The sequence below is a fragment of the Pseudophryne corroboree genome, chromosome 11, assembly GCF_028390025.1.
Source record: "Pseudophryne corroboree isolate aPseCor3 chromosome 11, aPseCor3.hap2, whole genome shotgun sequence".
Classification (NCBI taxonomy): Eukaryota; Metazoa; Chordata; class Amphibia; order Anura; family Myobatrachidae; genus Pseudophryne; species Pseudophryne corroboree.
In genome coordinates, this window is record NC_086454.1 from 55,629,648 (window position 1) to 55,641,154 (window position 11,507).

At 45.8% G+C, this 11,507-nt stretch overlaps 1 protein-coding gene across 5 annotated transcripts in view; it reads right to left on the reverse strand.

The window, feature by feature from the left end:
- The window catches only part of ANO3 (anoctamin 3), a 1,051,220-nt gene that overhangs the window by 76,888 nt on the left and 962,825 nt on the right, over nt 1-11,507 (reverse strand). For all 5 annotated transcript variants that reach the window (XM_063944334.1, XM_063944333.1, XM_063944335.1 and 2 more), the window contains 3 exons: nt 8,251-8,287; nt 6,711-6,822; nt 4,320-4,377 (listed from right to left, as the gene is read on the reverse strand). In XM_063944334.1, the coding sequence (XP_063800404.1) occupies nt 4,320-4,377; nt 6,711-6,822; nt 8,251-8,287 (207 nt within the window). The remainder of the gene's footprint in view (nt 1-4,319; nt 4,378-6,710; nt 6,823-8,250; nt 8,288-11,507) is intronic.

Sequence of the window (11,507 nt, forward strand, 5' to 3'; positions counted from 1 at the left end):
TGTGTTTGTCCCTATCTGTCTCCCTTCCTTCAGGGCAAACGGTGAACCTTGCACGCAGGTGCAAGGTTGAATTTACACCTGGTGCGAGAGTACCGATAGGTGAAATTCAGGCTCTGAGGCCGTGTGCCCAGGATTACCTTCACCTAGCCCGAAAACTGTATTTTCTGTTTCGGAGGGCGTTTCGGTCCACAGTTAGAAGGAACGGCACTCAGCGATCTCCTTCCCCCTAGGTCATTGTGCCCGGGTCCAACTGAAGATTTCCAGGTCCGTTGAAGGTTCCGGTACCTGAAGGTGAGAGAGTGCGGCGCCTGGTAAGTAGTGAGTCTACCCCTGCACGGCAGCAGGCACTACACCGCACCGCCAACCCTCTTACACAAGGAGAATGCAGCAACTTATGGTGGAAAGGAGTGCTGGGGGCCCAATAAGTGGAACTATTTGGCAACATAATTACTGTATATAATCACAAATAAGGTAATATTAACACTGCACCACAGCTGTCCTTGCAGACCCAGGGGAAGGGGGGCAGCGGGCGGGCTAAGGGTTGGGGTAGGTATAATGACAATGTGGACAAGAATGATAATGGTGGTCTGGAGCAGCAGGAAGCCGAAGGTAGACTCCAGGGGGTAAATTTACCAAGATGGGAGTTCTATTTAAGATGGGATGTTGCCCATAGCAACCAATCAGATTCCAGGTATCATCTTCTAGAAGGTGCTAGATAAATGAGAGGTAGAATCTGATTGGTTGCTATGGACAACATCCCATCTTAAATAGAACTTCCATCTTAGTAAATTTACCCCCAGGAGAGGAGGTGGCATGATAAAAGCAAATATTTATCTGGACACATCTAGGACCTGCTGCACAACACCCTACCCACCTCCCCTGCAAACAGCAAACCCCCTTGGCCCCACAGAAATCAGATAGAAAATAAACTAAAAGGGGGAGGGGATTGAGATGATTATGATGTGTGGCGGTGGTGGTTAGTAACTGAGATGACAAAACAGTAAGATACAGAGGGGACAAAGATGAAAGAGACACAAGAGAAAAGAGACAAAGCTAATTACTCCTTTGTAAAGATACAGTATATGCTTAGGTAAAACCGGTTTCAATTCTTCTACAGAGTGTTCCAATTAATTACTGCTTTGTAAGGATTTATGCTTAAGTAGAAACATTGGGGTTGATTCAGACCTGATGGCTGGGCTGCTAAATGTGTTGTCCTGCGATAAGATAGTCACCGCCCAAGCGGAGTGTATATTTGCCCGTGCAAGTGTACGATCGCATGTGTACGCCATGCTAAAAAAATCCCTCAGTCAATGGACAGCTGAAAATCTGTTTGCACCTCACTCACCAGTGAATGTTTTTACCAGTGTGTGCAGTCTGTGTGTAGCCCAGGACTTACTCCTACAGTGCGATGAGAACAGGCTGATCCAGTCCTGAGCTGACGTATCTAGCACCTTCTAGAAGATAATACCTGGAATCTGATTGGTTGCTATAGGCAACATCCCATATTAAATAGAACTCCCATCTTAGTAAATTTACCCCCAGGTCGAGTGTGATGGCAGCGTTTAAAATGTGACAGGAGGGGCGGGCGGTGGAATGCAGTACTGCGCGGCGGCAGAGTGCAGGGTATTGCTGGCAGGGAGCACAGGATGGCATCGGCAGCATGCACTTTACCAGTGATAAGTGGTGTCCGGAGTCGGGTGGATAGCGCACACACTGGGGCTTCAAAGTGGTTACATGATTGCACCTGGTCCGTCACGCATACAGTATATCTGTAACAGCAGGCCGGGAGCAGGAGAGGTGACCAGTGGGAGAGAGGTGCCGGAGCTCGGATAGCGGTCGGGAACTGAAGCTGCTATTATACTGTAAATTGCAGCAGGAACTTACAGATCACGGCAGCGGCCAGTTCCGCCCACATGGAGACTGCGCTGTGTGCGAGGCCCCCTTCGCACACACCTAGTTAGCGCCCTGCTATTTAGACAAATGAAAAGTGTGGAGAAATCACTGATTTCTGTACCATCTAGTTGTCTAAGAACAGTGCTGCAACTCCTTAGGTTTCAATAAGGGCTGTGCACAAACTGTATTTCACAAAATTAGGGAAGCGACAAATGGCATCTCAGGATGGTGTTATGTGCACCGTCCAGGGAGATAAGCAAGAAGAGACCATTCTCATCCGGATCTCCCCCATAATGCATTGCGCCCCATGTCCCTTTTGGTTGGTAGGCGCATGCACACAGGACATATGCTGCCTTTTCCAAATATGAAAGATGTCACCGGGCTCCTTTATCTCCTCGACGGGACATTGCTTTAGGTATAGGCGTTTCTATAATAGGTGCAGTGTGTGTGGTGCACACAGACCCCTGGGTCCCAGGGAGGCCACAACGCACACCCTGTACCCATATATTGTACTTACCCATCCGGAATCCTGCGGCGACGCTGCAGTGCGGACACAAATCACTTGGAAAATGGCTACCGTGATTTGCGCATGCGCACTGGAGATGTTCCCGGGAACATGGCAACTGCACCTTACACATGCGCAGTAGACTCTAGCATTAAAATGTTCCTGCCTTTAGGTCTGATAGGGGACACCCAAAAATATAAATACAGAGTTAAAAGGAAAGTGAAAACTGGCAATGTTTTTATGCCGCTAATCGCTTCCTTTTTAAATAGTCCTAAATGTCAGTTTCATACATGTTCATGCACCAAGAGTAAAGATGAGCACTGAATGAGACATTGGCCCTCATTCCGAGTTGATCGGTCGCAAGGCGAATTTAGCAGAGTTACACACGCTAAGCCGCCGCCTACTGGGAGTGAATCTTAGCTTCTTAAAATTGCGACCGATGTATTCGCAATATTGCGATTACTAACTACTTAGCAGTTTCAGAGTAGCTCCAGACTTACTCTGCCTGTGCGATCATTTCAGTGCTTGTCGTTCCTGGTTGACGTCACAAACACACCCAGCGTTCGCCCAGGCACTCCCACCGTTTCCCCGGCCACTCCTGCGTTTTTTCCGGAAACGGTAGCGTTTTCAGCCGCACGCCCCTGAAACGCCGTGTTTCCGCCCAGTAACACCCATTTCCTGTCAATCACATTACGTTCGCCGGAGCGAAGAAAAAGCCGTGAGTAAAAATACTTTCTTCATAGTAAAGTTACTTGGCGCAGTCGCAGTGCGAACATTGCGCATGCGTACTAAGCGGATTTTCACTGCGATGCGATGAAAAATACCGAGCGAACAACTCGGAATGAGGGCCATTGGCTGTGTTATAATGTGAGGAAGGAATGATAAGAAACCATAGACCAAGTTAAATAATCAGGACAAGAGAGAGCCTGGCTGAGCCAAGGTACTTTTCCGGGGGTGTGGCCTAATCACAGGAGGCGTGGTTTTGCACCCTTAGGAAAAAAAATATATATTTTAGGTGCCTCCCTGGCCACACTGCAGCTGGGCTGAGGTATGGGGTAGGGGGCCCTGTCCATCAGACCTGGGCTTGGGTTTTGTACCCTCACCCCCCCTTCTCGGCACCACTGTAAATAATGGAAAGAGCTGGGTACTGAAACATCCAAGATGCTTCTATTAAGCTATTGCCAGAATAATGTGGTGTCAAAAATACAAATCTACTTTAAACAAAGTATATACAGTATAGTAAATCAGCTTGTTTGAATTTGTACATGACAAAACAAAGTCCTCTAAGGATTTTGGTAGCTTTAATTATTGTTTTAGTTTACCATTAGCACTAATATTAAATTGATTTTTAATTTGATCAATTAAATCTTTGAACGGGGGATTCAGTTAGCCTCAAAGTTCTTCTAACATTAACACAATATGAGTTGTATGGGGAGGAAAACCTTGCATGTTTCTACTTGGTGCCCATAAGGATGCAAGCAAAATGATCCGCTATTTGCGCCGAAGCAAATTGTGCAAGGTTCGGACAGATTCAGTTTTTAATCTTAACTAAGAAAAAAAAGGAGCTTCTCATTTTTGAAACACGGGGTAACTTTTCTTTTCTTTGACAGAAGGGGGATGACATACAAGGTTTTGTAAAGGACTACTGGAAAATCCAGTGGTGGGCCTCGTGTTCTGGTGGGCCCAAGCAAAAATGGGCACTTTGGTTCCAAAACATATGCCTATTAATAAATAGTTTTATCTATTAAATTATACTAACAAGAAATGAAACAAAATAATTTGGCTGCCATTTGTGTTGGCTGTTGTACCACAATACCAAAAAGGTTGGGAACCACTGGTCTACAAGAAAATACAGTATTTAGTGCATCGAATATATTAGTAAAGATAAAAATGAATATGTAGATATGTTTTCTCATTTTACCTCTTCCAACCTCCATCTTTGGAATAGTCGGTTATATTTACCGGGCCTCCCTGCAAACCTGTGGGAAAAAAAACATGTAAATTTATCTCCAGTTCAATATGTGCAAAATAACGTACAAATTCACAATTCAAACTCAGAGTGATGGGGGAATTCAATTAGTTGTGGTAATTTGCTGTAAGCTAATTGAAGCAGCGGAGCTATTCATTCTAATGACTCTAAATGACACAGCTGCTTTCTTGAAGTGTGCTATTCCTTCCAAACATGAATTAAGCTCTAAGGGCCTAATTCAGCATGGGTTGTAGTTGTGCAACTACAACCCTTTACACTAGCATGTGGGGGGACGTCCAGCACAGGGCAAGCCTGATCTGCACGCTGGGCCCTCCTCCCCCTGCTAACATGCGAACGTTTGCTTAGCAGCGAAACGCACGCATGTTAAGGGTAGCCCTCTACCTGCGCAGCCTAGTTGCGAAGGCAGGCGGCTAACCGGCATGTTTAGGATTGCAGCGGCCGCCGCGTCCCGCCCCGCAAATGGTCCAGACACACCAGCGTTGTACGGGCCGCGGCCCCCCAACGCCGCCTCAAAAATGTTGAGTCAATGCCCCCTCCCACCCTGCAAAGCCTCTGTCTGTCTGCGCGGTGGGACTTCTGCATGTGTGCACACTACAGAAGAGCTTCAGCATGCGAACACATCGTAAATTAGGCCCTAAATGCGATTCCTGAACAGCAAGCAGTTCCTATGTGGTCAGGAATGTGGCTGATATATAGCACGTGTACAGCAAATCATTTGAACAGAACAAAAGAGAATTCTTTGTCCCGTCTCACTTCTATATTTTGCCAATAATTTAGCATTTCAGTGTAAATAAACAAGGGTCACACACATGTAATGTTGTCGTTTATATGCACCCCCTGCTTTTTCTTCCTAAATGATTCCATGTACATCTTGTCTACATACGTTATTTTGTCATCTGAGGAAGGTGTAGGCCCAATGAACAATTCTGACTAGGAAGATATATTTACAGTCACCATGCCATACCTCCCCTGCAATAATAATAATAATAACAATAATAATAATAATAATATAAAACTCTGCAGTCTAACATAGAGCAAAATTGAGTTGCTTAGCATAATTTTTAGCCCAAATATGGGCCCACCAACCGTGACCTCATCTGTTGGGTCCCTGACACTATGGTTTAAGTACAGGGCACAGGACCTCCCAGGTCAGCACAGGTCAACCACCCTAGTAAGAGGTAAAGTCCCCCCCCCCATATATTCCATAGTAAATGTACCTTAACCCCTCTTACTTCTGAGTTGATGATACAGTAACTTGGCTGCAGACATGGAACCGACAATATCTCCAGATGTTTTCACCTTCTCTAGACTTGACTTCCCCTACTAACTACAGTATTTTAGGCAAATATGATATGATGTAGATTGAGTTTCCTACTCCATGTTACCCTTGAAGTCTACTTCATAGAACTTGTAGATGAATTATCCAGGCAATCACATTCTAGATATAATTTTGTATAGCGTATTAGATAGATGATCGCTAGAACCTGGTTGGTTGCTATGGGCAACACTTCCATTGTTCTCTTGAAAGTCTAAAATATATCCCAAAATTTGATAAATAAATATGCCCCTTAGGAGCTGATTCAGTTAGCCGTGTGTTGAGTGCTGAATAAGATAGACACTTTATCTGCAGGAACAGACTACATGACTCAGCCCTGGGGGTAATTGAATCTACCGCATGGAATACTACATATAGAGGCTGATTCAGATTGGATCTCAATAGGCGATCCAACCGCAAAAATTACAAAAAGGATGTGGGCGCATGCGCAGGGTGCATCCTGCACTTGCGCCCGCATTTTCTGCGGGCACCCGCAGAAAATGTGAACGCTTCTGCCTGTCAATCAGGCAGAGGCGTTCGTGGGGCGGGAACGCTCCGTTTCCTAGGTGGAGATGGAGTGTTGCAGGGGCGGAGGCAAGCAAATGGGGGAGGCGTCATCAAAATGGGGGGCGTGGTGTAGGCGTGATCACGGTGGCTGCGATCAGAAAGATGGCGGTGGGCCGGCAACCCTAATTTCTGCTATCAAGCAGAAACTGCGGTATGATCACAATTTCTGTATTATCAAGAGGGGATGTGGCGGTCAGCATGCTGGGTGGCCTTGCCTTGCAATAGCGGCCCCCAGCATGCTATCACAAGGATTGGAAGTTCTGCTACTTTGCAGAATTTGCAATCTTTACTGAATCGGGCTCATAGTACAGTACGTTGTATGGTTGAAATGTTTTTGATTTTCTTTTTTTAGATTATGAAATACTACATTTTAGACTTAAGTTTTCAACAAATATAGTGTCCACAATAAATAACAATACAATTTATGTTGTGAATCTCACCTGCCGAGGAAGAAGGCAATGTAAAATATTGAGCTATTTAAGTTGACAAACTGGAAGAGGAACATTTTCAAAGCAAAACTGTTTTCCCACTCAGAGTCGGTTCTCGGGTGCTCTATAAAGTGAACACATCATTAGTGCACATTCCATTGTCACATTTCTGTCTCCTACATCACTAGGACAGGTCTCCTCACAGACAGCAAAGTTGAACAACGCCTTCATGCAATTGTATATAGTCACATAGAATTTACAATTTTATACTCATAGTCCTATACAGGGTGGCGATACTGTATTCGATTCCTCATAATACTTAATGCCTCAGTAGAGACTTAGGGTGGTATTCAATTCTTTTCACCCCCTTCCACATCCGTTCTGTTTCTGCCCTCGGGGGCATGGTATCATCATTTCAGCTTGCTACCTGGTATCATCATTTCAGCTTGCTACCCCTGGGGTAGCGAGGCACACAACCCTTCACACCGATTCCAATGGGCGCGATATGCACAATAACGGGGATCACTTTAGAAAGGGGATTGGTCGTGATATATCATTTGAATACCACCCTTAATGTCATAAGAACATACCATATGATAACATAATTTCTTTATCTGTAAATAGAATAAGCATGTATGACCGAATATTTTCTTCAAAGGTAAACCATGGCATTGACAAAAAAACAATAGAGCAGATTTGGTGTATGGGTTTGGAGATGTAGATGATGTTGGGTCGATCATGAACACTGGAATGTTTTGACTAGGCATCTTATTTCAGAAATGCTTTAATTGATCTGAGGTTATTAGTCTCTGTAGGCAGGCCTGTCAAGGGAAAGACTGGAACCTGGTGCAGGCAGGATCAACAGAAACTCTGAAGGCACACAACACGTTCCAACACTTGGGAACTGCAAACCTAGCTCATACATTAGCAGATAGGAGGTTGTTAGGCTGAGAGTGTGATACCGGGTTGGAACATCACAGCCAAGCACCACACTCACAGTGTAACACTGATATGGAGGAGCAGCAGCCAGGTGTCTCTTAAGTAAGAAGCTGCTGGCTGCTGCTCTTCCATGGGGATCAGTACTAAATGCCACCGGACGGAATCCCGGCGGTCGAAATACCGACGCCGGAATCCCGACCACACAATCCCGACAGGGGTGGCTAGCGGAACGCAGCCCCTTGCGGGCTCGCTTCGCTCGCCACTCTACGCTCAGCACACTATTATATTCTCCCTCTATGGGTGTCGTGGACACCCACGGAGGGAGAATATGTCGGGATTGTGGCGGTCGGGATTGTGGCGGTCGGGATTCCGGCGTCGGTATTTCGACCGCCGGGATTCCGGCCGGCGGCATATTGACCGCATCCCCTTCCATGCTAGCGATAGTATGTGCATTCGATTTACCGCCTGCCTTGGAATCCCCAGCAGTGTTGGATTATATATTGCTGCTCAGAGCAATAGGAAATACTGCTCTGCTAGTTAATAAACAATTTTTAAAAACAGTTCTGGCTTCTAAATAAAAAAAATATTGATATTGTATCAGTTCTGTACTCACCTAAGTTTGTGAGCCAATAAGCAACTTTTTCGTAAACCTTAAATAGAAACAGAAAGCATTTTAAGCAATATATTTTAGATTGTTTATTCTGATTGTCAGTAAGCCACCTGACATGCAGGTTGGAAAGAAGTACTGTTATAGTGGGTGGAGGTCAGCTGCTCTTTATCAGCTCATGGCTACAACTTATGTATATGGACCATGGCCCTCATTCCGAGTTGTTTGCTCGCTATCTACTTTTCGCAGCATTGCACACGCTAAGCCACCGCCCTCTGGGAGTGAATCTTAGCTTAGCAGAATTGCGAACGAAAGATTAGCAGAATTGCGAAAAGAAATTTAATTGCAGTTTCTGAGTAGCTCCAGACTTACTCCTACACTGCGATCAGTTCAGTCAGTTTCGTTCCTGGTTTGACGTCACAAACACACCCAGCGTTCGCCCAGACACTCCCCCGTTTCTCCAGACACTCCCGCGTTTTTCCCAGAAACGGCAGCGTTTTTTCGCACACACCCATAAAATGGCCAGTTTCCGCCCAGAAACACCCACTTCCTGTCAAATCTCACTCCGATCACCAGAACGAAGAAATTTCCTCATTAAGCCGTGAGTAAAATATCAAACTTTTTTGCAAATTTACTTGGCGCAGACGCACTGCGAACATTGCGCATGCGCAGTTTGCGACTAATCGCTCCTTTGCGAAAATAACTAACGAGCGAACAACTCGGAATGAGGGCCCATATTCTATCACAAAGGTTCCAGCCCTTTTCTCCTTACTAGTTATGCGCCTTCTCTGCAGTCAATGATCACGTTATAGTAATGTTACTTAAATATGTAAAGTGCTTTTATGTCTCTCCAGCCTCATGCCACCCGTGTCTCAGTCTCTGGCCTTACATGCTTCTGTGTCTATTTAACCTCAAGGCACCTTTGATCCTCCAGCCTTATCCCCCCCTTTCATGATTATTATTATCCTCGTTATTATTATCGTGCCACAAGTGTTTTACAGCACCTAATAAAGTACATAAACAAATGAGCAAAACAAGAAAACAGCAGCTTAAGCTGGTTACACACTAGGCGATGTGTACCAAGTCGATATGTCGGAATGATGGGCCTCCGTATTGGACCCTGGGTACACAACAAAATGATCTAATAAAGGATGGAAAGATCACTGTTCTGTCCTTCATTAGTATACACAAGGTCGCATATCACCCAGTTGGCCATGCAGCACAGCCAACCTGGCATTGTCACATGCAAACTGCGGGCACAGCATATGGGGCATACACATTGAACAATATGCCCGATATGTCATTCCAATTCAGACGGAAACATCATATCGGGCCGATGTTGTCTCAGTGTGTACCTGGATTAGCAGTTCATAACAATGTAGGGCAAGTATACAGTATATAAACATTTCTGCTGACCTGACACTAAAATAAGTATCAGGGTGGCAGAATATGAGGGTTAGGTGGCGTTCAGGGCCGGATTAGCTATCTGGCCCGATGGCCTGTTGGGCTTATCTGGCCACACAGGGAGAAATGTAGAGAATGTAAGGGAAGGTTCTGGTGGTATGAGTTGGTAAGAGTATAGAAGAACCCCCAACAGTATTAGTCCAAGGGTATTGCCGTCTGGGCAATGCAGGCATGCCTGGACCGTGCGGGGGGTGGGCCATGGCGGCTCCGTGACGTCACACTCAGCCGCTGCGACCCAGGAAGCGACGAGTAGCTACCTGTCAGCGTGCAGGAGATGCACTGGTAGGGAGGTACTCCTCAGGTACAAAAGCATTGCCACCATGCAATGCTTTTGTACCTGTGCAGGGGTAGGGAGGGGGAGGGGAGGGCCTGACATGCGGGGCGGACTAGCCCTGTGCTGGGCATCCCCCCGCATGTCTGTGAAACTGATTGTAGATGTGCACGCGCATTGCCAAACATCAACAGGCATCGCCGAACAGCGACAGGCTGGTGCCAAAATTTCAATCGCACAGCCATTCACAGGCTGATTGACAGGAAGAGGCCGCTTGGTGGTGGTAACTGACCGTTTTCAGGGAGTGTCAGGGAAAAGCAGGCATTCCCGAGCGTTTTCAGGGAGGGTGTGTGACGTCAGCTCAGGACTGGATCAGCCTGTTCTCATCGCACTGTAGGAGTAAGTCCTGGGCTACACACAGACTGCACACACTGGTAAAAACATTCACTGGTGAGTGAGGTGCAAACAGATTTTCAGCTGTCCATTGACTGAGGGATTTTTTTAGCATGGCGTACACATGCGATCGTACACTTGCACGGGCAAATATACACTCCGCTTGGGCGGTGACTATCTTATCGCAGGACAACACATTTAGCAGCCCAGCCATCAGGTCTGAATCAACCCCAATGTTTCTACTTAAGCATAAATCCTTACAAAGCAGTAATTAATTGGAACACTCTGTAGAAGAATTGAAACCGGTTTTACCTAAGCATATACTGTATCTTTACAAAGGAGTAATTAGCTTTGTCTCTTTTCTCTTGTGTCTCTTTCATCTTTGTCCCCTCTGTATCTTACTGTTTTGTCATCTCAGTTACTAACCACCACCGCCACACATCATAATCATCTCAATCCCCTCCCCCTTTTAGTTTATTTTCTATCTGATTTCTGTGGGGCCAAGGGGGTTTGCTGTTTGCAGGGGAGGTGGGTAGGGTGTTGTGCAGCAGGTCCTAGATGTGTCCAGATAAATATTTGCTTTTATCATGCCACCTCCTCTCCTGGGGGTAAATTTACTAAGATGGAAGTTCTATTTAAGATGGGATGTTGTCCATAGCAACCAATCAGATTCTACCTCTCATTTATCTAGCACCTTCTAGAAGATGATACCTGGAATCTGATTGGTTGCTATGGGTAACATCCCATCTTAAATAGAACTCTCATCTTAGTAAATTTACCCCCTGATCTGTCCCCCTCTGTTCTCTCTCAGGTTTCTAGCTGCCTCTCCGTTCTCTGAAGCTCAACATGGATAAAACTGAACTCATTATCTTTCCCCCAGCCAGAGTAACACCCCCTACCAATATCTCTATTACTGTTGACAACACCATCATCTTCCTCGTTCCCCAACTCTGCTGCTTGTGCGTCACTCTTTGACTCCTCCCTCTACTTTGCAACCCACATCCAAGCTCTGGCACAATCCTGTCGGTTCCAGCTAAGCAACATTGCTCGCATCAGGCCATTTCTCTCCCATTGTGCAACTAAACTTATCATCCACTCACTGGTCATCTCACGCCTCAACTACTGCAACGTTCTC